This window comes from Vespa velutina, chromosome 10, assembly GCF_912470025.1.
Source record: "Vespa velutina chromosome 10, iVesVel2.1, whole genome shotgun sequence".
Classification (NCBI taxonomy): domain Eukaryota; kingdom Metazoa; phylum Arthropoda; class Insecta; order Hymenoptera; family Vespidae; genus Vespa; species Vespa velutina.
In genome coordinates, this window is record NC_062197.1 from 3,146,291 (window position 1) to 3,172,146 (window position 25,856).

Here is a 25,856-nt window from a genome sequence, read left to right on the forward strand (position 1 = left end):
TGTGTAAATAGTACTTTTGCAGCCAATACTTTGATTTATGTAATTCATTTACTTTCTTTCTTTCTTTTTTTCTTTTTTTTTCTTATGTTTCCATTTTCCTTTGCTGATTTAAATATATAATTTTTATTTTTCGATATAGACAAATATACTTTTCTATGATATTAAGGAGATTGCGTAGTTGAATATTGAGAGTGTTTTCATGCAAGAAAATGATCTATCCATAATGTGCAGGAATGCAATGATTCAGATATAAACTCAGAAAAGATAAAAAAAGTAAAAGAGAGTTTCAAATTTTCTTTGCTTAATGAAATTTGTACCTTTGCGATAGAAATAAACAATAAGATATTTATCATAAATGTAGAAGTAATGTCACTCTTAAGATAAACGTTCCATACAAATATGAAATATTTAAAAACGATGATATATGTTTAACAAATGATTTTTTTTACATCGAGACATTGTTAATATTATCGTTAATATACTTTAAGTAAACTTTAGACATAATGTTGATATACACTTTATATAAGTATATTTATACGCGTGTTTGTATATGTGTACACGCGTACGTGTATACATATTGTCGATATATTTTGCATAAAGAAACACTCAAGTTCCAAATATGGCATGCAACAAAAATCCACTGAAGAAGATCCGTCTATTCATAAGGTAAATGTAGGATATAAGTGAAAGTACTCTCTGGCAAGTGGTATTCCTGCTTTCACCGCGCGATGTTTCACCATCGTATACATAACTGAAGAAACTGATGGGGAAGTCATTTCTACGTTGCTTATATAGATTACAATGTCCCAAAGTTCTTCAAAAGTAAGCATATGTGTATATATATATATAAATATATATATATATGTATATGTGCACACACATGAATGAAAATCAGTCATTGATTATTTTCTTGCGTTTATTTATAAAAATGTAAAAGCTGAATATATTATAATTCACGAGAGAGTGATTTATCGCTCATTTATAAATACTTTTATAAGTACTTAGAAGTAATTTTGTACAGGAAGACAATGGAAAATCGACAGTACATTAATGTTGAACAATAAATTTTAATTTCGTCCTATTTGATCAATTTGAGTTTGCAGATTGTTAACAACTTCTGGTGGTACGTGCTCTCCAAGTATTTCAAAAAGATTTATCCTTTGATCTCCAGGAATCGATTCGTATGCAGCCAATTCTATCCCTTCTTGAACCTTTTGTATCGTCGCATCCTTAGGAATGAGATAAGTGTTTTGAGCTTGCCTAATCGCTTCATTACTGAAGATTTGACCATCTTTTTGCGGGTATGCAGATGCGATAGTTATTACAACGAGAAGGATCGTCGCTATCTTGTGAAATCTCATCTGAGAATGAACATCGAAATATATATTTACACATGACAATATGTTAACATTCTAAACATAGCAATGTTTATTCGAATGAAAATAAATAAATATTAAATTTGGCGTACATCTTTATTATTCATTTTTTTTTTTCAAATTCTTAAATATGTAATACTTTCTGTTTTTAATTATATCACACCCATTGTTGTATATTTACCAATAAACTATTTCATTATATTACGATAAACATTAAAATTGACATACGTTAATTGAAAGTTGGAAGCCCAAAAATTTCTTTATAAGAAAAAAAGATATTTAGATTTTTTTTTTTTTTTTTTTTTTTTTTTTTTTTTTTTTTTTAAGTAGAAATTTATAAAAGAGAACAATAAATTTTTTTGTATTAAACTTGAACGTATATTATTTGTAAAAAGTAATACTTATTTTCAGTTTCAAACATAATCTAAATATATTACGAAAAGGAAAGTTTACCATGTCCTGTTTAGAAAAAGAAATATAAAATATAACATCATAAAAAAAACCTAATGATTTTTTATCACAACATAATGCACACTCACGGTTGGTATTTACGTTGAAGCAAAGCGCTGTTTCACGAACGATTCCAAATGACTAAGCGGAGAGATGGTAGAAGGTGCCTTATATACTTGAAGCCTCAGGTAAAACAGGTGAACGCCACTCCCATCAATGGTTAATGAGAAATCAACGTTTTAATCTTTGATTTAAAACCGGATTAACTCATTCTAACTATTTCGAATCTCAAGAACATTGCTTTTATAGTAAAATTGGTCAACTTTTATACATCTCAATGGTTATTTCCTTAATTGTTTAATAACAAACAAAAAAATATATATATATATATATTTCCATTTTGATGTAATATACCTACATATATAAAAATATAATGCAAATATTTTGATAATAAAATATATTACATGATACAAAAAATATGCAGTTAAGTAATTATTTATGATTATTACTTGTTCCTACGATGAATTGTAAAATTTCGAGTTTTCTTTCAAAATTATTTTCTTTTTTTTTTTTTTTAATAGATAAATGAATATATTATTATTAAATTTATTCTTTAAAGTTTTTTCAAAAATCTATCAAAAGTCGAAATTTCATTCTTGCATTGCTACTTAATATATGTACTGTACTTCTATGAATGTACGTATGTATGTATATATATTGGAAGAGTGTATTATTCGGACGAGTAGAAAGTGACGCAACGAAAGAAGACGGGGACAACTCACATTTCAGACTTTCATTCGATCACTTTTCAATCGTCACGGAGTATATAAAAGAAAGAATCTTTATTATGTTGTAATACTTTAACTTTTTTAAAAAGAAAATATTTAATTTAAATATATTTAAATTATACATGTGTGCGTGTGTGTGTGTGTATGTGTGTATTACGTTATATTATGTATTAAATAATTTAATAATATAAATAATTTAAAAAAATTTGTTTTATACTAATCTCGTTTATATCCATAATATATCATCATATTTTCTCTCTTTTATGGATTTTTTCACAAGGGTTATATAGTATAACGAGTATAAAGTACGAGCAATTTAAACAACGAATATACTGCAACATATTAAAATAATATACAGTGTGTTATGTGATGAATATAAAAAATCTCAATAGTTCGTCATTTGAAGGAAAAAATATTATATAGCTATTAGAAAATCATACGAATATATGTGTGTGATCATTTATATCAATGAATAATTAATAATTATACATCAAAGTTAGTATACCTTGAGAACAATTTGCAGTACCATCTCATCCAATTTTAAATAGAAAACTTTATTATAAAACGGATTCTTTTTAAAAGTAATCATAAAGAAAATTGTGTTGTAATAAATACGATAATCCGAATATGTTAACTTTATAAAGTATATGCTGGAAATTTGGCCATACTTGGCTTTTGCATATCTATAAGAAAATAAATTACACCAGCAAGACCTGAAATAGTACATGTACAGAAGACTGTTAGTATATATATAAATCTAATTTAGTTAATTAAGAACTAAAAATCTATTACATACCTTCAAACAAAGAAAATGGTCTATCAGGAATTCTATTTTGATTTACTCCATAATTACAGCACCATTCCGCATATTTACAAGCTCTATATAAATGTTTTAGATCCTAAGAAAAAATATTTTTATTTTTTATTAAACATGATTATAATAAAAAAAGATATTATAAAGATATTTCACATATTATATATATATATATAAAATTAAAAATTAATAATCAATGTAAAAACCTTTGTTTGTTGATACAGATGTAGAAATGTATATGCATTTCCAGAAACTCCATGACATATTCCATATCCTTTTTTCAACAAACCCCTTTCCCAAATTACTTCTCCACATTGTATAGCAGTTTCTAAAAATTTCTTATCCGAATATATCTGTGAAATATAATTAAATTAAAAAATATTTTCTTATCTATGTAAATTAATCTGAGATGCATATATAAGGACCTCATAGGCAAGACAAAATAACATAGTCATTCCTGGAGCTCCATGACACCAGTGTATCAATTTATCTGTATTACTTCCTATCGAAGAAGGAAAATTTCCTGACGGATATTTTAGATCTTGAAGATAATATAAAGCTGGTAGTATATAATTTTTCAGTTGTTCTTCATGTAAATAATCTCGAGCCTACCAAAAATGAGTAGAATAAAATATATCAAATGATAAATAAAATTATAACTAATATTATCTTCAATGTAATATACTTGTAAGAGTATGTAGAGAATACCAGCCAGTCCATGAGCTGCACCAAGATATTCTGTATCATGCCATGAATACATAAGTGGAGACTTGTAATGTCTCGATGTAGAGTATATATTTCCAGATTTTATTATACTAGAGATAACCTAATGAAAATTTTGTGATAATAGATATCAAAGTAAATATTTATTTATAAGAGCATTTCTTGTACATAAGTAATTAAAAAATATAAAAAATATTATTATGGTACAATACCTGTTTGATAATATCACTTTTAATAGGAGGTGGAGATATATTTGAATTTATATAAAGAAGAGAAAAAAGATATCCAGCTCTTCCATAAAGTAGTTCATCTGGTATTTCACTATGTTCATTTATAACATGGGATGATAAAGATATCAATCTAAAAACGACATTATTTTATTAGCACGTATATATATAATAAGTATTTTTTAATCCGCAATATTATACATACTTAGATATTGCATTTTGTGAATCATCCTTACTTCCATGTTTATGAAATATAACTGCTCCAAGTGCTAATGGTCCAGATAAGCCAGTTAAAAAAGTTATTTCCCTTTTCCATTTAAATTTTTTGATACAGGTTTGTAACAATTCTATTGCTTTCTAAAAAAAAAAAGAGAACTTATGAATTTTTTCTATTAAGAGCTATAAAAGATTTGGATAAGAAATGGATAAGAATGGTAATTATAAAATATAACATACAGAGTAATATGCAGGTTCATTGAAATAATCAGCATAAAGTTGAAACATATTTGCTATACCAGCAGTTCCTGTGTAAATAGAATGATCATCATGGTAAGTCCAATCATTTTTATTTTCTTCTAATTTTTGTATCAATCTTTGGGTATTTGTAGTTAGCAAAACTTTAAAATTGTCTGCTATCTGTAAGACATAATAATAATGAATAAAAATTACGTTTTTATTATCATTATTAAGCATGATTATAAAATTTGTTTATTACAGTATTTTCTTCTGGCTTCAATACAGTAAGACAGGATGAACTTAAATAATCCTGAAAAGGATTTTTATAATTTCGGGAAGTATCCATTATGCTTCTACCGGCTATGGATTGGATATAAAATACAGAATTTCTTATGACTCGTTCAATTTTAACCACTTCCTTTAAAAATATTATGTTTAAGGCTGTTCACCACTTTACCCTCGTAATGTATGTGACTTCAGCGACAGATATGGATAAAATATGAAAAATATGTTTAAAACTACATCTAACAAAAGTAAGAAAACATGTCAGATTATACTTTTTTGAAGACAGATGAATTGAAAAATATTTGTTGTACAAATTTTATACTTTTTATTTCTAATTAAATATATATAAATATCGACTAATGGTAGAAACAGGAATCTACTTTACCGACTGATGATAAACATATATCTACTTATCATAAGATTTTTTCGTATTTTTGAAAAACCTTTATTTTCGGGCAAAAATTACGTCTGTACTCATTACTGAATAAATCATTATAAAACCAGAGATGACGAACAATGTTAGAAAAGAAACAAAATGTTTATTGTCTGTTGGAAAGATTGCTAAATATATTATAAATTATATATATATATTTTTGCAAACATTTTATAAATATAGTATCATTTATATTTTTTCCAATTTTTTGTTAACTAATTCCAAATTCTGTTTCAAACTCTTCCTTAGTTATCTGAAATAATATAATATATGTTGATCAATTAAATAATAAATATATAAAAAAAATAAAGTTGATTTTTATATTTTATTTGAACTTGTTGATTACCTTTTTCCTTTTAAATTTTTTTATTAATGCTACATCTTTCGCTAATTCTTCTAACTCCTCAGAAGTAATAGATCTCTTCTTTTTTTTAACTGGAACAACACCCTTATCCTGTTGAATTTTTTTCTTTTCTTTTCGCTTTTTACGTTTTTCTTGTTTTTCTAATTTTCTCTTTTTTGTTTCAGTCCAAGATTCTGTTTGTTTACATTTACGTTTCATTTTTCCTGGCCATGTACCTGTATTATGAAACTGATTTAATTTTTCTAATCTGATTCGTTCCTTTTCCTTGTTCAAATATGTAATTGAATTGGAATCAATTTCTGGAGCAACAAAAGATGTTATATCACGTCCTTTCAATTCAGGCATTCGTGGCATTTTTAATAAGCCAAAACCCATGGCAAGGTTTCCTAAGTCAATATCTTTTAATCTTAAAATTAAATTGCATTCGTGTTTATTATATGCTTGTACATATGATACAAATGCTCTATTTGCTTTATCAAATATTTGTCTATCTTTTAATTGTAAATCACGCATACATTGTAAACACTTTCTCATTATATCATTACATACTTCTAATTTCATTTCTTGTATATCTACTTTCTGATTTCTTTTAATAAAATCTACGTATGCATCTTCATTTTTTAATAGGAAAAGTAATGCACTTCCTTCGTGCCCAATTCGGGCTGTCCTTCCACATCTGGCAATGTAAATTTATTGATTATAATTCCAATATATTTGCATTTTCTATAATTTTACTGTTATTAATTTATAAATTTTTCATATATTTAAAATTTTTACCTATGTACAAAGTTGCTCGCAGTAGATGGAGGATCGTATTGTAATACCCAATCTACTTCTGATATATCAATACCTCTAGCCATGACATCAGTACATATCAAAATGCCAGCTTCTATTGAACGAAACTCATCAAATATTTTATATCTTTTTTTCTTCATTTTGCCGTGTAAAGCTAATACTCGTGTCTCTGATAACATTCTATATAATAATATTTGTGATTTAAAAAGTTCTTGAAATAAATAAAAATTAAAGATAAATATGACTTACGCTTGTATAATATGACTGAAGTAATCTACACACGCACAGGTAGATAAAAAAATCATATATTTTAAATGAATTCCTTTTTGTTGAATAAAACTTATCATTGTTGATAACTTATTTTCAGCTTGTATTATTACATAATTATTTGTTAAGCTCAAAGGTGTTGATATATTAGCTTTCTCCTTTACGGAAACAAAAGCCGGATTTCTTAATCCCGCTCTAATTAATTGCTGTAATTCTTTTGTTTGCGTAGCAGAAAATAGACCTGTTCTTCGTAAGCGCGGTAAATAGCTTAATATAATATCTAATGTTTTTGAGAAACCTAAGTCTAATAATCTATCAGCTTCATCCAAGATTAATATTTCCTAAAAACAGTATTAAATTGAGAAAGAAATATGATAGGAATAATACATATGTGATGTTAAACTTAATTACCAAAGATTTCAACCATTTTGTTAAATTTATACTTTTGCAATTAGAAAGCATATCTTCTAGTCTACCAGGAGTTGCTATTATAATATTGGCACCAGCTTTTAATTTCTCTATATCTTCGTTAATAGTTGTACCACCGACAAGAATTACTTGTTTTAATAATAAGAGTTTATTTAAGAATTTTGTTAATACTTCACTAATTTGAATGGCTAATTCTCTAGTCGGTGTTATTATTAAAGCTCCTATTTCTGTACTTTTCCATTTATCAGGGCGTCTCTATAAACATTTCTGAATGAGATGACATCATGCATTATAACCTAACCAATGTTCTCTTGAAATAATTCATTTATCTAGATACATACTTGTAATATTTCCATTAAAGGAATAAGAAAAGCAAGTGTTTTGCCACTACCTGTTACTGCCTCTGCGGCAACGTCTTTCCCTTTTAAAAGGAGAGGTATACAGGCTGCCTAAAAATATAATAGACGAATTTTTTCCCTTATAAAAATTTAAATCTATAGTTCAAAGAATTATACAAATAATAACCAATAAAAGACATTATACGAGAAATCTTACTTGAACAGGTGTCATAATTTCAAATTTCAATTCTTGAAGTGTTTCTAATACAGGTTTACTTAAAGGAATATCTAATTCTTTCCAATCCTGCGTTTTCATATTTGGTTTGTAAATTTTTACAAGATAATATTCTACAATAACGATAAATTATTAATTACTATTCAAAGTTACATATATGAAACTCGTGAGAGTGAAAAATAAACATGTTTACTTAAAGGTTATGTTTGAACATTATCTTCATTACCGATCGAGTCTAATACTATCGTCCTGAACAAATGTAACAAATGTTTGTATATGATTATTATATATCGATAAAAGGCGATATTATTTAATTTTTAGTTTATAGGAAGGGATACATAAAAATGTAAAAATAGATATAAGTGCACACATTCGGTTTTTAACGCATTGACTTTATTTTGATGCATTTTTAAATCTCTTCGATATAAAATTTGTGTCTAACGATGCCAGACTCTGTATTATCTTTCGATTGAGGCTCACCTTTCTTCTTACTTTTTTATATACACACGACTAGGTCTAAGGCCGTAGTATTTATCTTTCCTCTTACAATAAATTGCATATGCATGAATCAGTTGAATAATGCATAATTAATCAATAAATCAATCAATCGAACGATCTTTTTTTTCTTATACATAATCGCATCCTTTCGTCCTTTATTAGAACATTTGTGTATTATTGGTGTTATCGTTGCGAACAGTTTGCCGTCATTCATTTAAACATAATCTATTAATATAAGATCCTGATTATTTCTTTTCCTTTTATTCTCTTTCCCCTTCTTTTTATAGAATCTTTATAAAACCATAAATATGTATTTTATATTAATGCTTTTTTCCAAAACAATAATCCAATTTAATATACATTAATCATTGAAATTTATATGCAATAAAGAAATTAAATAATAACAGCATCTCATCATCATAATAATCATCATCATCACCATCATCATCATCATCATTATCATCATTATTATTATGAAATATCATAATAATAATTTTTAAATTATCACATCATGGACATCATTATTTAGATAAATTTGATTAACATTTAAATGATATTGCATAAGAGCGAATTAGATCGGTCTATCTTTCGATTTTATTTCGTATAAGGAAAAAAAGGTAATTTATGTTCTCTCCATTAGTAATAAAACCACCAAAGTTTGTGTTAAAATAGCACTTCTATCATTTTTCATTTCTTTTCTTTCTTCTTTTCTTTCTTCTTCTTTTTTCTTTTTTTTTCATGCCACAACGTAGAAACAACACTTTTTTCACTTCATGCTTTTTTATAATATTATCGGAATCGTTTAAATTCGTACATTATTTCAAAAACGACGAATTTGAGATATTACTCGTGTACAAATAACGTTTTTTTTTTTCATTTATTTTTTTTTCTTCTTCATTTCATTTTTTAATCTTGTCGCCGTTGACATTAATACTATCTTTAACAATACTACGACGCGTCAAATACTCCTTTTCTTTGTCTCATACGCATTTACAAACATGTTATAGATGTAGCCTCCTCCCACTTTTTTTTTTTAAAGATCTTACGACGAGAATGTCGTCGAGGTACTCTTTTTCAATGTGTAATTGATTGTACTTAAAATGTTTATATTCATACATACATAAGACACTCTTCGTGTTTCTTTCGTTCTACGAAGAGACATGGCGCAGCATGAAAGTACAGTAAAGTAAGAAAATATCCCGTGTACTTTCGTGTTTTTATGTAATTGCTTGACACAATTATTTTATTTTATTTTATTTTATTTTATTTTATTTTATTTTATTTTATTTTATTTTACTTTAGTTTAGTTTTCTTTTTTTTTTCTTCTTCTTCTTCTTCGTATAAAAAAAGATACTTGAACCATATACGACCATTCGCATTAATGCAGTAACTTTGGATTTTTACAATATTCCAAAGATAAATCGTCGATCCTATTCAATTCGAGTAACATACGTTGCATCAAAATTTTTATTCTTCGTTATTATTAGCGAGAAAATTATCAATCGTTTTATTAGCGATATTCGCATCTTATTATAACTTTTCCTATCGGTAATCTTTCTTATTTCTTCCTGATTACAAGAATTCTAAACAGTATGTAGCAATGGATTGATGTACCGAAAAAATAATCTAGGATTTGGTATTCGTTATTTCATTCTACTGCACTTGTGGCACATAAAATAATAAATTGCATTTTTTTATTTTTTGCATTTTCTTTTGTTTTTTGTTATTTTTTGTTTTGTTTTGTTTTTTTTTTTTTTTCTTTTTGGATGTGGCATTATAATGAGAAGAAATTATTAATTATTTCGGCTCGATAAAAAGAGCTTTGCTTTAATTTGTGCCTAATATGACCAAGGGAATTGATGGTACACGCTCGAGAATCTTAAACACATAGATGTGGGGAGAGAGGGTATTACTTTTTAAGTAACCCATATTTTGAAAAAATTAATCACTTTCAAAACGGTCGACACTTTTTGCGTTCTTGTTCTTTTTTCTTTTTTTCGTATGCGCTTTTAAAACATCTGCTTTTCTACATACTAAATTATAATCGCAGAAAGCACGATATTTGATATGATCTTATTTCATTCGTTTTTATATATATATTAAAAGAACAATATATGCTAATATGACGAATTAACAAAGTAAGAGAATATTCTGATCGTTCGCACGTTTAAGTAACTTCTTTTATAAGAAAACGAGAGATGACGTAGCTAAAAAAGTTTACAATAGCAACGTATTAAAGTGTTCAGTACCATTATGAAAGTTTCTTGGACTTACAAATCTTATTCTACCATCGTAGAATACTAGTAATCGTCTTTTTCATTAATTAGTCCTTGTAATGGCTACTGATTGTGCGGCAGAATGACTGGTATAGTCTGTTGGGCTCCTGGCGGAGGTTGAGGGGGTAAATATTGCATGTGTTGTGGTGGTATTGGTATGTGAGGTGGGATAATGGGGCACATAATTGGATAACTTGGAGCGTGTCCTTGCGGAGGTGGTTGTGGATAGGTAGGCTGTGGTGTTCCAGGAGGATTGTATGCACTCTGCGTGTGTGGTGGATTGGGATTAGCTGGGGAGGGTGTTTGGCTTGGTGGCTGCTGTGGAACATGTGGATGCGGGTGTGTATGTGGACCCATGTACTGTATGCCAGGAGCTTGCGGGCCTGGTGAATCATGATGGTGATGGTAAGGGTTCGTGGACATATGTGGTGGTGGCGGTGGCGCCTGTACCATGCGTACCATTTGCTGATAGGTTGGTTGCCCTGGATAAGACACCTGGAATGGTGGGTGTAATGGAGCTGGTGCTAACAATGGTTGCCCAGTTGCTGCAGCTACTTGCATTTGAGAAGCTATATCTGGCGCTCGATGTTGCATCATTGGCACTATAAAGACAAAATCTATTAGATTTGTCCTTTTAATAAATTATTAACCATCGTGTCAATAAATGTAAATATATTAGAAAATAATATAAGTATATATTATTTTCTAAACACAATATACAATAAAAGTAAATATATTAGAACTTTTGCTAATTGATATTTGTTATTTGTATTTATACAGGATGGGCCAAAATTTTAAAAATAGGATTTTACAAATAATCGGGATATGATTGAAAATTATTTACGTCCTGCAATGTAGTTTCAACAGTATGAAATTACTGCTCATATAATCAGAGCCACAATGATCTTCCTGAAACAACTACTTAGTGAACAAATATTTTCAACAAATTTCTGAGATTAATTGCTCCATTCGTTCTCTCGATCTTTCAGTTCCCGATTACTTCCCATGGGAATATTTGAAGAAACGGGTGTATGTGAACTAACTGCATACACTTGAACAGCTCAAGGAAAATCTCCTTACAGAAATTCAAGCACCAGAGCCTTAAACATTAATTAATCCTATGAAAAATACTATTTAAATTAGTTCATTAATAAAAAAATTATTGATTTCTCACATACTATTTTGAATTTTGGCCTACCTTGTATATGTGAATATATATATATGCTCACCTTTTCTAAATCTTGTTACAGGCTGTGCTGGTGGTTGACTGAACGCAGTTGGTGGTTGGCTTGTCATTACGTATGCTGGCATGACAACTGTTGCAGGCATAGTGGCACCGGTATACTGTGGTGTTTGTGGTGTGTGTGGACGACTAGGTGTCGGTGTACTGGGAGATCGCTAAGGATAAACAATTGATGAATAACTGTTTTACATTGGCATTGTACACCATTTACATATATACTTACAGGTGTAAACGGCTTAGCGTTTGGATTAAATTCCTTTGCATTAGGATTTAAAGTTGATTTTTTGAAGGCAGTAGTAATTTTTTCCACTCCTGGTTCTTGCACATTTGATTGCGTAATTGAAGAATTTTGTTGTGGCTGCTGCTGTTGCTGCTGTTGTTGCTGCTGTTGTTGTTGCTGCTGCTGCTGCTGTTGTTGCTGCTGCTGCTGTTGTTGTTGTTGCTGCTGCTGTTGCTGCTGCTGCTGTTGTTGTTGTTGTTGTTGTTGTTGTTGCTGTTGCTGTTGAGCTTGCGACGGACTCGTGGATCGTACAGGCAATGGCCCCGGTGGTGGTTTGGTAGTAACAACGGACTCTTCTTGAACCGTTTGATGCTGCTGATGTGGGCTTTGATGTTGTGGTTGTGGTTGAGGTTGTTGTTGTTGTGGTTGTGAAGCATTATGTGGTTGGTGATTCTGCTGATGATGTTGTTGAGAAATTTGTGGCGTAGGATGAGCTTCCTGGTGATGATGCTGCTGTTGTTTTCGAGAAACAGACGGTGTTTCCTGAGCAGTCGAATCTGTTAATTTGAAATCTGTTGCAAACTGTCTTAGTTCTGAGTGTTGTTCTTCTCTACTCCTTGGCGTTGGAATCTTGAATTGCATAAATAAATTATGCTTAATCTTCGATTAATTAAAGAATCTTTAAAAAAATATTTAATGACAAACCTTTCTATGATCTTGTTTATGTGGAATTATTTCAATACGTTGAATATCTGTAGAGTTCTGTTGTTGTACAGAGGAATGTTGTTGATGTCCTGATTGTTGTGGTTGATGCGTAGATGAGGCATTTGGTTGTGAAAAAGGAGCTGGCGGAGCTTTATCTGCTTGAAAAACCTGTTGTCTGCCAGGACGTTCACGCTTTTCTGTGTTTATTTTATTAGAAGGTCCCTGTTGTTGAGGCTGCTGCTGTTGTTGTGGCTGCTGTTGCTGTTGTTGTGGCTGTTGTTGTGGCTGCTGCTGCTGTTGTTGTTGTTGCTGCTGTTGCTGCGATGGTTGTTGCTGTTGTTGTGACTGCTGCGGGTAAGTAACTTGAGGAATAGTAGGAGCAGTCTGAGATTGTGGTTGAGTTTGTTGCATTGCTAAGTCCAAAAAAGATTTTTATAAAAGTATAGCTTATTACAAATAAATTGAAAATAAATGCTCTCCCTGTCCTCCTCCATTCCTCTTTCTATATGTACGTTATAACATAATAAATGAATTGATAACATAAGATTTAAAACCAATGAAAAAATTGTACCTGCAGAAGATGCTTGTGTTGTAGGAGATACAAAAGGGGGTGGAGTGTTGTAAGTAGTATGTACAACTACTCCAGTTGGTGGCATTGCCATATTAAGAGGTACTGGATGCGGCATAGAGCCATGGGAGGTTTGAAGACCAACTGGGATGTTAGGCGATACATTGACGTTGGACGATGGTGCTTGATTAAAAACAGATTTGCTAGTTGCAGATCCTGGTGAAGAGGGTGGTGGTGTAGATCTTATTAATTTCCCAGTATCCCAATTTTTCTTTTTCAAAGGAGGTGGGACGTATTTACCTTCGTTTGGTCTTACCTAGTAACATTATAAATGTAAGATAAATATACAGCTTTATATAAAAAAATTATATAAACATAATATAATAATATTTACTACGGAAGCAAATCTTTCCTCTTCATCGCCATTTTCTAATTCTAACCGTGCTTTATGATTTGGTTGAGATTCTATCTCATTTGCTATTTCCGCTGCTTTCTGTTCCTGTTCTTTGTAATCTTTCGTATCTTTACGTTGAAGTTGTAAGGTATAACCAACTAATGATGGTTCAAACGTCGTTTGAACTCCATATTTTTGCTCATTTTTGCGGAACATTTCGTTTACATCCCATCCGTTCTAAAAATATAATTATCTCTACACAACTCACCAAATTAAATACTACGTTCATAACTTTCAATACAAAATCACAAAAAACTTACAGCACCACCATCTAATTCTAAATCATCACCATTCATAGTAGACGGCGCATCCCATGGCTCGAGTTCCTTCTCTCCAACTATACCATTAAATTTACTAATAGCAGTATCCGTTTGGAAAGTATCTCTTATGGCATAATCTAGATCAACATCCTTGGCAGACATCGTTATAATATCATGAGGTTTAAAAATCAATTTTTCTACTACACTTTCGACACTAATTTTCCCGGAACTTTCTACCCGATGAGCCATCTCTAGAACCACATCAAAACGACTGGAGAAAGTTCTAAAAATTCCTTCATAAACTGAACCATTTTGTGTTTGTATCTACAACAATATTTGAAATATATTAATTGTTATAAAAAGGAATATGCATGAAAACATTCCGTGCATGCTTGAGTCAAATTTACTTAAGCTTTTACACTTTTGGAAGAGTAAATCTTAAAAAAGAAAAAAAAAAACAAGTTAAATACCTGCACTGTGTTACCAACATGGCTAGTGACAGAATGCATAAAGTGTGCATTATTATAAACACCTTCAGCAGCAACACATCTATCTTGTGGCCCTCTTGCTCGTGGTGACCTAAGAATTTATATTATTTTCATAATAAACCTTACTCAATAGATTCATATTGTCTTTGTTTTTCTTTTCTTTTTTTTTGTCTATATTTCGATGTTTGCATTTATAAAAAAGAAAAAATAGAAAAAAGGAAGCAAGGAAATAAGTAAAGAAAAGAAATAAGAAGAAAGAAGGAAACAAAGAAAGAAAGAAAGAAAGAAAGAAAGAAAGATTTGTAATTAGAAGCAATACCTAGTAGGATTAGAACGATTCTTTCTCTTGCTATTCATCCTGCCAGCCGTTGACGTTTCCTCGTCAGTGGTTGGTGGATTTCTGGCGCCTATTTGATGGTGCCCTTCTTGTTTCCTAATATATATATATATAGGGATCGGAATTTTGACTAAATTTTCCTAATAATCTTTTAGCGTCAAAAGAAATTTTTTTCTATAGTTTCTCGTTAAACGACAAAAAGGTAAAGAGGGAAAGAGAGAGAGAGAGAGAGAGAACGAAAGCGAAAGAGAGAGAGGAAGAGAGAGAAAGCGAGAAAGCAAGAGAGAGAGAGAGAGAAAGGGGGGGAGAAAGAGAGAGAGAGAGCGCAAGAAACGAAGGCAGAGAGGGAGAAAGCGGGAAAGACGGAAACAGAAAAATAGTAAGGAAAAAGATGGAAGAAAGAAAAAAAGAAAAAGGAGAAATGGAGATAAAGAAATAATGATGGAAAAGAGGAAAAACGTGACGCCGGTAAGTATTTGATAGTTACGAGGTTACACAATTTTAATTATGTTTTTATAGAATTTTTTTAAATTCACAAAAATTGAAATTGACAATAGGCCTTACTGGCCGAGATAACTATTGACACATTTGTAATTGGCTTTTTAGGTTATGCTGAAAGTTCCTTGCAATAGCACGTTCGTCTCGTTGAAAAAGAACGCGCGCGCGTGCGTGACACTGTAGTTTGACAGATGCAAGGACGTGTGGAAAAGTGGAAGAAGAAGAACGTGTCGGGATTTTGAAGGTTGACGTACACGGGGGAGGCAGGAGCTGCTCGACACACGATATTTCTCTTGGTGCTGCGTGACGTAACTAGGTTCCACCTTCCGCGTGGAATGAAATGTTCAACACGAGTCTACGGTCTAACAACGTTACGAAAATGTGTTTGTAAGAGAGAGAAAGAGAGAGAGAGAGATCGTACTTTCCTATTATTTCTTCCTTTCTTAGAATATATTTTTAATTAATTAATCAACATGTGGTAAACGATAAAAGCTAGCACACAAGCCGCCCGATCAACCCGATCCCGGTGACTGCCGCAGCACAGTCGCCACCTGGCGAATAATCTATCTCGTTACGTACCAACATATATATCATCTTTTTGTTGAGATCCAATTCCCTTTTATTTATGATATCTTTCAACGACCAATCAGCATGCGTTCCTCCATGAAAATTCCTACGTACTTCTAAGCGACTCTTGATTTTCTTTCTTTTCTTTTTTATATACATATATATAAACCATCTAATATACATATATATATATATATGTATATATAACGTATTTTTATTGCACATCGAGTATCTCAGTTCGAAGAATATCTCTATTTTGTAATTTTTTAATTTCTCCTTAAAAATGTTCAATAGATTTTTATTATTTTTTTATGAGAAATCATATTTTTATATCCGAACTTATATAATTATTAAAATGATTTATTCTTTTAAGAATTTCTTTCAAAAAATACAATATATAATTTGTAAATACTTTTATAATACGATATTTATTAAATAATATACGATGTTTATTAAACAATGTATTTAATTAAAAAAGAAATTTGATTGGATAATGACAAAAAGTTCGCTTTTACGGCTGTAGATGGCGCGACGAGTGCAAAATGCATATTTGAAATTCGTAACTAGTGGAACAGTGTAATTTCGGATCAAATCAAATTTCTGAAGATGAGAACTGTTTCATTGGAATAATCTATTTGGATTTATAAAAGATATGTACGTATTAATAACATGTTAACAATATTAAATCTAATAGAATCATTATAGAATAATATTATTAAGATCGATTAATTAGTTAACATATTTCACTTTGTTTACTTTTTAATAATGGCTGCTTACTTGTTTTTTTCATGATAATTTTTCTAAGATAATAACACGCAGACAGATATGTGAATGCATATTAGAATTTGCTTTCTTTTTTTTAACTTACATATTAATGTAAAATATCAATAATATTCGTCCTCGTCCGAGTTGTATAAATTATTAAGTTTTCGAATGATATTCTTCGTTCTGTCTGAAACGAAGTCATTTATTTGTCCTAAAACATTAACGAAATCAATCACTTTTTCGAATCCCTTATTTATTTTATTGGATCTTATATCCTTGGAATTAATTTCTTCTTTCTTCGATTTGATTCGATTTTCCTGAGAAAGTTCACTGAGCTTTTGCAATAATGTTTTATATTTTTTATTAAGCTTTACTTGACTAACTCCTAAGGATATCTATTGGATAAAAACACAAAATAAATAAATAAAATGTTTCATTTCGCCGCAATGAATATTTTGATATTGATTTGATTACAATATTGTATTTTTTACTTTGTATGAATTGTTTTGACGATATAAAAAAAAAAATATATATGTAAGTTAGATCTTTGAACTTACCACAAGTAACAAAAAAAATAAAATGCACGATTTCATTTTGTCTGATGATAAACGTAATGAAATTGTGTGTGTGTGTGCGTGTGTGTGCGTTCGCGCGTATGATTAGGTAGTAAGTTATTAATAGTAAATCTTATGGTGCTTCCTTATTTTCTTTGTGTTTTGTTTTTCTATTGAAATAATTCACTTATCAAGTCGAGCAATAAATAAACGCGTATAAAGTCTCTGGTGTTATCAAGTAACGACTGTGAACGTAGTGACCTAAATAATTTCTTTTATAAAGCGTTCGCAAATCGTTACATTGAAAATTATGAAACGATTGACAATTTTCTCTGATTAATTTAGGTTAAAAGTATATTTCAATATGCAATATAACATTTTTTGCTTTACTATTACGTATAAATTCATAAAGTCACACACGCACGCACACACACACGCACGCATGCACGCACGCACGCACACACGCACGCACGCACATACGCACGCACGTACAAAATATTATTTATATATTTCTTTATGTATATATTTTAAGAAATTTATGTAATAAATATATATGTATATATATATATTTTTTATTATATATATAGACTCATGATGGTCCAATGGTCTAAATGATTCGAACTAAGAACTTATCTATTTTATAATAATAATAATTATAATAATAATAATAATAATAATAATAATAATAATTATTATTATTATTATTATTATATATTATATATTATAATTATTATTATATTTATATAATAATTATTATCATTATTAAAGTTTGATAATTTTTCTCTTCTCCAAATGAAATTATTATCTTAAAATGTCAATATGAATTAATAAAAACGAAAGATAGTAATACGAACAATTTATTAATTATTACAAATTTACTAGACGATACAAATGTGAAAAATTATTATCAAATTATAAGAAACGTTTATTTCATATAAAAATTTGAACATCTTTTTGGTATTGTAGTAATACGAAATTTTATTGCGAAATAAGTATAACGATCTTTTTTTTTATATAAGTGGATATGTAATCGAAATGATTCAGCAGTATTACCTAATCAGTTATTAAAGTTACTCGTAATCATATATGATATTTCATATGATTTTTATACGTTAAGTAAAATTTTTTTTATCGCGAAATTAATAGATTTATTTATTAAAAAATGTTTAGGAACTTCTAACATATATTTCGTATTATTTAGAAATTTTTAATATCTCGAAATTTATAAGAAATATTACATCGGCACAGTGATCTCAAATATAAATAATATTTGCTTAAATAAAATTAATAAGTGTGAAAATTCGTAAGATATAAAATTGAAGTAACAAATTTTTTTTTGTTCTCCTTTGAGAGATCAAATAGATAATAATAAGGTGTAAATTAAATGAAATTTATTGAAGGAGAAATATTTGTGGAAAGAAAACAAAAAAAAAATATGATATGGTTTAATATAGTAAAATATATTTATTTATTTATTTATTATTTTCTTTTTTCAAATACAAAAATAGTTTCTCATCTTAACACGTGTTTCCTTTTTCTTCTTTTTTTTTCCCTTCCTCACATTTATCGAAACTGCGACATTGTGCATATAGATTAATTTTAATTAGTTCATTTTGTGAATAAAAAGAATATAACATTGACGAATTTTAAATCATTTTTTTTCTTGTTTCTTTTTTATTTATTCATTTGTATATATGTATATATATATATATTTTTAACTGGTTTTGGCCGTTTGTTGCAATTGACTGTTTAGATTTTGCGTGGTTTGAACAGCAAGTTCGACAGCTTGCTTCGTAAATTTGGCAATGTCTTCTTGTACTTTCTCCGAATTTTTACTAACAGCTTTGACTGTCTTGTCGGATTCTTGTACGACAATTTGTAATCCTTCTTGTAACTTAGTTTGCAATTGATTTAGCTGTTCACCTGCATTTGGAATTTGAGCATTGATATCTTCAACGACCTTGTTTAATTTCCCCTTCACGTCGGTCCACAGTCTTTCTAATTCTGGAGTTTTTTCGTTAACCTGTGTTATACAAAGTTCATTTCTACGATTATATTTTTATTTAAAATCTTAATAGACCTTAACACTGATCCTTTTTTTAATTTGCCAAACGATTTTTTTTATAAAAGACAGAACAAAATAATAAGTAAAAAAAAAAAAAAAAAAAAAAAAGAGAAAAAAGAAAAGAAAAGAAAAAGAAAAAAACAATGGTTAAGCTTGAAAAAATTGATTTATTCAATTGTTCTCAAATGTTTATATTATATATTCTTTTTTAAATATTTCAAGAAATACTGTTTCTTCTCCTGCATCTCTCGAAGCTTATATTTTCTATCTTCCTCTTCTCTTCATTTCAGAAGTTATCAAAATTCGATTGGAGAGTTCAATTGTGAGTTCCCTTAAATGATACGTATCAAAAACTTGTTACAATTAAATAACGCGTACATTTTCTAAAGTTATATGACAAGGTATAGATTAAAAAAAAAAAAAAAAAAAAAAAAAAAAAAATCTTTTTACGTGCATCTTTTTTTCTTATTTGGCAAACGTTGCAATTGTATTATAATATTAATCAAAGGAGAAACCGTCTTACCTGTTCTGTTACATTTTTCACGAATTCTTGTAAATTGTTCACGAAACTCGTACTTTGTTCCTTGACGTTTTTAATGAGGGTTTCTTGGTCAGGAAGATTCAGTTTTTCTTGAAGCTGAACTGCCAAAGTATTGATATTCGCTTGTGCTTGACTAATTAATTCGGATAATTGAAGAGGTTGATTCGACGTTTGTTGAGCTTCAACATTGCTAGGTGGTACTACTTTAGCCTCGGTATAAACGAGAAACACTGTTAGGACGATCAGATATGCGATCTTCATTTTCGATGATCTTTTTTCTTTTTCTTCCTTCTTCAAAGAATTCGAACTCGTCAGATTACTAAAGAACGACTGATACACGAACTTCTGATATTGCTTCCTTTATAGACGATGCTTATCATCTATTAATGTCGCTACATGAGGGCAAAGAGTAGTTTATCTTCATTTAACTAAGAAGGAGAAGAACGATATTCTCGTTTTTATTTGAAATTAAAGAAAGAGAGAGAAAGAGAGAAAGAGATAGATGATAATTTTCTTCGATTTCAATTCTCTTAAACACATTCCAATTCTGAATAATATATTAAATATTTCTCTTCGAAGTTACTATCAATTTCAATTTTCTTTTTGTGTTTTTCGTTTCGTTTTATTATTATTATTATTATTATTATTATTATTATTATTATTAATAATAATTATTTTTTTCTTTTCTTTTTTCTTTTTTTATCATTACAATTCGAAAAATTCAAGTCTTATCATTTCATAAGTGAAAAAAGTTAACGTTCCAAGATTTAAATTATCAATCGATTTTGATAAACCACACAGATTCATTTTTTTTCACGATATTGAAAGTAGTCATTTGAAAGAAAGAAAAATGTTTCATCATTTTGTTTGATTTTGTCTATAACTCAGTTTTAGTCGAGATCATATAAAACGTTCATCAATTATTTCGATACTTTGATACTTTGCTAACACAAAAACATATATACGTAAATACATACATATATATATATATATATTTATTTGTATTTATATATTTTTATCAATAGAGTAAAGTGCACTTGGGTGAATAATGGTAGAGTTTTTTCCGAGGACAAGGTTCTACGGAAAAATCTTCATCGATGCGTCTCGTTATCAAACATATAATTTTGTCTATTCAACTCTTACGCTATCGACATATATATGTATGTAATTGTGAAATAATTTTCTGTCCTCTTTCTCTCTCTCTCTCTCTCTCTCTCTCTCTCTCTCTCTCTCTCTCTCTCTCTCTCTCTCTCTCTCTCTCTTTTCCTCTCTCTGTCTCTGTCTTTGTCTCGTATACGTGCTCGTACGCATCTCGTATACGTCTCGTATACATGTATGTACAAATGTATTTGGTATTCTCGGTTTATCTTTGTCTTTATAAAAACCTTGACCTCGCGAACATTTCAACTTGTATCGTATAAATCTTATAATTTTTCTTTCTCTTATTATATCCCTCTCTTTCATTCGAAAACATTATTTGAACTGATCTTAAGCAAAAAGTTTTATTTTTATGATATATTTCATTAATCATATATTACGTTAATTTCGATTAAAGATATTTTCGGTAATATTAGAAATAAATTTAATATTTGAAATAATATCAGATGCAATGAACCTTACTCATATAATATAATCTTATCTATATAAGGGAATTTCTAGTTAATATTATATGTAATGATGATTTCGTTTTTTTGTATCGAAAAATATAGTTCTCTTTTTAGAAGTCTGTTTTCTTTTAATTTTTCTTTTCCTTTATACACATACACACACACACACATATATAATAATGCTTTAGAGAAAAATGAAAGTCTTCAAATTAGATGAAAACAATAGTTAAACTTTATTGTTTAATTTTTTAAAAATGAATACATATTCATTGTTCGTATTGATCATATTTCATGATAATATCGATGAACGATACTATATGTAATACATATATATATATATATGTCCATCATAATTTGCAAATTAATTCTTGATTTTTTTAATTTGATTATGAATAGATTCAATGATTTCCTTGACGGAGTTTTTACCTTGTTTGACTGCCTTTTCACCTTCCTCAATAATTTCCTTTATTTTCGGATTATTCAACAATTTCTTCAATTTATCGTTAAAATGTTTCTTGAAGTCATTCCAAGTTTCCTTTATTGATTTTCCAAAACCTTCAAATTCATGATTTTCAAGATTTTCTAGTTGCTAATAAAGAAAAGAAAAAGTGAAAAAACAATGAAAACTAACGAGCAAATCGATTATTGTTCAATAAATATAGAAATACATGTCTAATTAATTTAATCGCATATGTATCATAAATATGTTATGTTGTTAATACATACCTTGGGAAACCTCTTTTTTATTTCTTCTTTTAAAGCCTCGAAGATTTCTTTTACCTCAGGATTGTTCAAAATTTTCTTCAATTTATCGTCAAAATGTTTCTTGAAGTCATTCCAAGCTTCCTTTACTGATTTTCCAAAAACATCAAATTCATAATTTTCAAGATTTTCTAATTGCTAATAAAGAAACGAAAAAGTTAAAAAAAAATGAAAACTAACGAGCAAATCGATTATTGTTCAATAAGTATAGAAATACATGTCCAATTAATTTAATCGCATATGTATCATAAATATGTTATGTTGTTAATACATACCTTGGAAAACCTCTTTTCGATTTCTTTTTTTAAAGCCTCGAAGATTTCTTTTACCTTGGGATTATTCAAAATTTCCTTCAATTTATCGTCAACATGTTTCTTGAAATCATTCCAAGCTTCCTTTACTGTTTTTCCAAAAACATCAGATTCAAGATCTTCTATTCCGCCATCTTTTAATTCTTCTTCATTTTCAGGATTTTCTGATTGCTAATAAAGAAAAAAAAAGTGAAAAAAAAAAAGAAAACTAATGAGCAAATCGATTATTGTTCAATAGGTATAGAAATACATGTCTAATTAATTTGATCGCCTATGTATCATAAATATGTTATGTTGTTAATACATACCTTGGGAAACATCTTTTCGATATCTTTTTTTAAAGCCTCGAAGATTTCTTTTACCTCAGGATTGTTTAAAATTTTCTTCAATTTATCGTCAAAATGTTTCTTGAAGTCATTCCAAGCTTCCTTTACTGATATTCCAAAAACATTAAATTCAAGATCATCCTTTTCGCCATCTTTTAATTCTTCTTCATTTACAGGATTTTCTGATTGCTAATAAAGAAAAGAAAAAGTGAAAAAAAAAATCAAAACTAACGAGCAAATCAATTATTGTTCAATAGGTGTAGAAATATATGTTTAATTAATTTTTCTAATGAATTTGATTATGTATGTATCGTAGATATATTATAGCATTATTATATACCTTGAGATTTTTGTTGTTGCTGTTTCTAATAGATTCTATAATTTTCTTGATGGTATCTTTAGTATTTTCGATCGTTTTATTAGTTTTCTTGATGATTGCTTGTATTTTGGGTTTGTTCAAATTATCCTTCAAGTTTTCTTCAAGTTTCTTTTTTAAGTTCTCCAAAGTTTTCTTTGATCTTTCTTTCCAATTGTAATTCGCGAAATCGTCCTTTTTCTCTTCAAAATATCTGGTCTAGTGATAATGGAAAAAAGAAGAAAAAGAGAACAAACAAATCAATTATTGTATAATAGATGTAGGAAAACGCATTTAATTAATTTTGTCTTGTATGTTTCGTAGATATTTATATCTTTAATACATACTTTGTCAATAGCGCCAATAATATTTTCCAGATCATTTTTAATTTCTTCGATCATCTTGTTAGTTTTCTCGACAATATCTTTTACTTTAGGATTGTTCAATATTTTTTCCTTAAGCTGGTTCTTGAATTCGTTCCAACTTTGCCGTACCTTGTCGTTAATTTTAAGACCATCGTCATCATATTCTATTACTATTTCCTTATCGTTGTTCTAATGAAAATTAAAATTTAATAAAATAAAAAGAAAAAAGAAAAAAAGATTATTATCCAATACGAATACATCCACATGTTCAATATTAATTGATTGATCTATGATCTATTGTGTTTACCGTATTATTATACCTTTTCAACATTTTCTATTCGCGCGCGAACAATATCTATAGCGATTTGTACAGCTGCTTTTGTTTTTTTTATTGCATTTTTAATTTCATCGCTGATCGCTTGCACATTAAAATTTTTCATTTCTTCATATTGTTCCTCAAATGTTTTCTGATGTTCAACCCAACTATACACTAGTTCATTTTTAGATGGTTCGGGATCCTTAAGTTTATCACTACCTTCAATACTTTCTTCAATCGTTAGTTTGAGTTTATGGATCAACGTTTCGACGGTATTTAAGAAGTCATTGCTGATTGAGGAATCCTCAACCAATTCCTTGATTTTTTCTTGTATCGTATTCTTCACGTTTGTCCATGTTTCTTTTAAATTATTTTGGAATACAGATATTTCGGGCTCGAGTAATTCATTCGGTATAATTACTGTGTTTAAAACGTTGCCAGATACGGGATTAGTCTATGATAATGATATCAACGAATTTTTATTTATATCTTACATATGTTTATCTTATAAGTAAGTATTATATTATTAAGACACATTGTGAGAGTGTCTATTTTATATATATATATATATATATATATATATATATATATATATATATATAAAAGAATATGTAATGCGTTTTTTACACGGGCTATCTGTTCATAATTAAATTAAAGTCTTTATTTTAAAATATTTCAAAAAGTTTCAAAAAATTGTGATAATATTAAAATTAAATACAAAATATTATACGAGACAATAAAGAGTATTAAGTATTAAGTATTAAGTATTAAGTATTAAGTATTAAGTAACAATGACTTATACATTTTAATAATTGGGTACATAAGTTGAATGCAACATCTGAATATATTCCTGATCGATAAACTATATGTTAACATGATAAGAAAAAAAAAAGGAAGAAAGAAAGAAAAGAAAAACAACGTATTGAACTTTATTCTCTCTATGTTTTTATTAATCATAAATCTGATATTTTATTATAATTGTACAGTCAAAATGAGCTTACCTGTACATATGCCAAGATGGTAGATGCCAATAAGACTGTTAAAAAAGTACTTCGTGCCATGATTCCGTTGATTCTGATCAAAAACCCCTTTTAAAGTATTTTGACGGTCTTCAACGTCATCTCTCTTATATACTAACTTTGTCAATAACGCATATATTTAACATTCTGCTAAATCTTTTTTAATGATTATAAATTTGGTTATATGGAGTATCAATTTGAAACACTTGCGTTAAATGTATCGAAAAAACAGAAATGTTTTCATAGCTTTGCATAGTACTTATCCGTAAGTTTTTATTCGTGTGTGTATTCTTTTCGTTTTTATTATGTTTTTGTTAAATTATCAAATATTTCGTTCTTTTCATCACGTATTCTTATTAGTTATCATTATGATTTCCGTCTTTTATATAATTTTTTTTGTAGAATCTTACGTAGACATTTTAGAATTAATTTCTTCAGCCAGCATTTTATCGTTCTTTATTTAATTAATCTTGATTTTATTAATAATCAACTTACTAATGAAAACCATAATTTAAATATAAATATACTATACACAGTTCTATTGGATTACATAAGCAAAGTAATCATTTCAATAATAACAGATGTCTTATCTATTAAATATCGTTAACAGAACGGAAAATTTCTTATCAAAATATTATATATTTAATTTTCTGTCTTTTTATAAATGGAATTAATTATATATTTTTGTACTATAATCTTATATAATTCGATAAAGAATAAATCTATTCACCTAAGAGTTTAGAGAATAATTTTCTTAGAAATATATATGTGTATGT

At 28.6% G+C, this 25,856-nt stretch overlaps 6 protein-coding genes across 13 annotated transcripts; all 6 read right to left on the reverse strand.

Moving 5' to 3' along the window:
* Positions 1-898: 898 nt before the first annotated feature.
* On the reverse strand, positions 899-2,048 carry LOC124951974. 2 transcript variants are annotated; one of them, XM_047501142.1, is made up of 2 exons: positions 1,916-2,048; positions 899-1,361 (listed from the first exon to the last, which is right to left on the reverse strand). In XM_047501142.1, exon 2 carries the CDS (start codon positions 1,359-1,361, stop codon positions 1,068-1,070), a length of 294 nt encoding a protein of 97 aa, XP_047357098.1. In that variant the 5' UTR covers positions 1,916-2,048; the 3' UTR covers positions 899-1,067. The 2 variants fall into 2 exon arrangements, with proteins under 2 accessions (XP_047357098.1, XP_047357097.1); XM_047501141.1 differs by having other exon boundaries at positions 1,830-1,950.
* On the reverse strand, positions 2,041-5,486 carry LOC124951973 (lanC-like protein 2). Of its 5 annotated transcripts, none has more exons than XR_007101776.1 (11): positions 5,296-5,486; positions 5,094-5,195; positions 4,835-5,014; positions 4,584-4,735; positions 4,364-4,511; positions 4,114-4,254; positions 3,854-4,036; positions 3,635-3,781; positions 3,411-3,513; positions 3,120-3,327; positions 2,225-2,946 (listed from the first exon to the last, which is right to left on the reverse strand). XR_007101776.1 is itself a non-coding variant. In XM_047501140.1 (9 exons), the coding sequence occupies exons 1-9, from the start codon at positions 5,178-5,180 to the stop codon at positions 3,251-3,253; spliced, it is 1,218 nt and encodes a 405-aa protein (XP_047357096.1). In that variant the 5' UTR covers positions 5,181-5,486; the 3' UTR covers positions 2,978-3,250. The 5 variants fall into 5 exon arrangements, 1 of the variants encoding a protein (XP_047357096.1); XR_007101777.1 differs by having other exon boundaries at positions 5,094-5,194; positions 5,292-5,486; XR_007101775.1 differs by lacking the exon at positions 2,225-2,946 and adding an exon at positions 2,041-2,174 and having other exon boundaries at positions 5,094-5,486.
* A 152-nt stretch (positions 5,487-5,638) lies between these two features.
* On the reverse strand, positions 5,639-9,116 carry LOC124951972 (probable ATP-dependent RNA helicase DDX55 homolog). The gene is made up of 8 exons (XM_047501139.1): positions 8,174-9,116; positions 7,963-8,093; positions 7,749-7,856; positions 7,390-7,662; positions 6,961-7,319; positions 6,694-6,891; positions 5,899-6,592; positions 5,639-5,805 (listed from the first exon to the last, which is right to left on the reverse strand). Exons 2-8 carry the CDS (start codon positions 8,059-8,061, stop codon positions 5,764-5,766), a joined length of 1,773 nt encoding a protein of 590 aa, XP_047357095.1. The 5' UTR covers positions 8,062-8,093; positions 8,174-9,116; the 3' UTR covers positions 5,639-5,763.
* Positions 9,117-9,333: 217 nt separating this feature from the next.
* LOC124951971 (ataxin-2 homolog) lies at positions 9,334-16,084 on the reverse strand. 3 transcript variants are annotated; one of them, XM_047501137.1, is made up of 10 exons: positions 15,949-16,084; positions 15,012-15,125; positions 14,675-14,783; positions 14,205-14,528; positions 13,885-14,121; positions 13,494-13,806; positions 12,923-13,335; positions 12,221-12,847; positions 11,984-12,152; positions 9,334-11,371 (listed from the first exon to the last, which is right to left on the reverse strand). In XM_047501137.1, the coding sequence occupies exons 2-10, from the start codon at positions 15,047-15,049 to the stop codon at positions 10,818-10,820; spliced, it is 2,784 nt and encodes a 927-aa protein (XP_047357093.1). In that variant the 5' UTR covers positions 15,050-15,125; positions 15,949-16,084; the 3' UTR covers positions 9,334-10,817. The 3 variants fall into 3 exon arrangements, with proteins under 3 accessions (XP_047357093.1, XP_047357091.1, XP_047357094.1); XM_047501135.1 differs by having other exon boundaries at positions 15,782-16,077; XM_047501138.1 differs by lacking the exon at positions 15,949-16,084 and having other exon boundaries at positions 9,334-11,356; positions 15,012-15,350.
* A 2,768-nt stretch (positions 16,085-18,852) lies between these two features.
* Positions 18,853-20,368, reverse strand: LOC124952213. Its single transcript, XM_047501750.1, has 2 exons — positions 20,002-20,368; positions 18,853-19,436 (listed from the first exon to the last, which is right to left on the reverse strand). The coding sequence occupies exons 1-2, from the start codon at positions 20,278-20,280 to the stop codon at positions 19,128-19,130; spliced, it is 588 nt and encodes a 195-aa protein (XP_047357706.1). The 5' UTR covers positions 20,281-20,368; the 3' UTR covers positions 18,853-19,127.
* Positions 20,369-21,635: 1,267 nt separating this feature from the next.
* LOC124952233 lies at positions 21,636-25,688 on the reverse strand. The gene is made up of 9 exons (XM_047501780.1): positions 25,063-25,688; positions 24,066-24,515; positions 23,728-23,934; positions 23,366-23,599; positions 23,008-23,214; positions 22,664-22,870; positions 22,353-22,526; positions 22,053-22,215; positions 21,636-21,658 (listed from the first exon to the last, which is right to left on the reverse strand). Exons 1-9 carry the CDS (start codon positions 25,120-25,122, stop codon positions 21,636-21,638), a joined length of 1,725 nt encoding a protein of 574 aa, XP_047357736.1. The 5' UTR covers positions 25,123-25,688.
* Between the last annotated feature and the right edge of the window lie 168 nt (positions 25,689-25,856).

What these genes read in the sequence shown, in the direction of transcription:
- LOC124951973 (XM_047501140.1), bottom strand. Translation starts at nt 5,180, where the DNA reads ATGGATACTTCCCGAAATTATAAAAATCCTTTTCAGGATTATTTAAGT. An exon ending in ATGAACCTGCATATTACTCT is followed by an intron (nt 4,736 to 4,834) that starts GTATGTTATATT and finishes TTTTTTTTTTAG; the next exon opens with AAAGCAATAGAATTGTTACA. An exon ending in TCACAAAATGCAATATCTAA is followed by an intron (nt 4,512 to 4,583) that starts GTATGTATAATA and finishes TGTCGTTTTTAG; the next exon opens with ATTGATATCTTTATCATCCC.
- LOC124951972 (XM_047501139.1), bottom strand. Translation starts at nt 8,061, where the DNA reads ATGAAAACGCAGGATTGGAAAGAATTAGATATTCCTTTAAGTAAACCT. An exon ending in AAATTATGACACCTGTTCAA is followed by an intron (nt 7,857 to 7,962) that starts GTAAGATTTCTC and finishes TTATATTTTTAG; the next exon opens with GCAGCCTGTATACCTCTCCT. An exon ending in GCGAGCAACTTTGTACATAG is followed by an intron (nt 6,593 to 6,693) that starts GTAAAAATTTTA and finishes TTACATTGCCAG; the next exon opens with ATGTGGAAGGACAGCCCGAA.
- LOC124951971 (XM_047501137.1), bottom strand. Translation starts at nt 15,049, where the DNA reads ATGAATAGCAAGAGAAAGAATCGTTCTAATCCTACTAG. An exon ending in TAGAATTAGATGGTGGTGCT is followed by an intron (nt 14,122 to 14,204) that starts GTAAGTTTTTTG and finishes TTATATTTTTAG; the next exon opens with AACGGATGGGATGTAAACGA. An exon ending in ACGCTAAGCCGTTTACACCT is followed by an intron (nt 12,153 to 12,220) that starts GTAAGTATATAT and finishes GTTTATCCTTAG; the next exon opens with CGATCTCCCAGTACACCGAC.
- LOC124952213 (XM_047501750.1), bottom strand. Translation starts at nt 20,280, where the DNA reads ATGAAGATCGCATATCTGATCGTCCTAACAGTGTTTCTCGTTTATACC. An exon ending in TGAAAAATGTAACAGAACAG is followed by an intron (nt 19,437 to 20,001) that starts GTAAGACGGTTT and finishes TGTATAACACAG; the next exon opens with GTTAACGAAAAAACTCCAGA.
- LOC124952233 (XM_047501780.1), bottom strand. Translation starts at nt 25,122, where the DNA reads ATGGCACGAAGTACTTTTTTAACAGTCTTATTGGCATCTACCATCTTG. An exon ending in GAATAGAAAATGTTGAAAAG is followed by an intron (nt 23,935 to 24,065) that starts GTATAATAATAC and finishes AATTTTCATTAG; the next exon opens with AACAACGATAAGGAAATAGT. An exon ending in TTATTGGCGCTATTGACAAA is followed by an intron (nt 23,600 to 23,727) that starts GTATGTATTAAA and finishes CATTATCACTAG; the next exon opens with ACCAGATATTTTGAAGAGAA.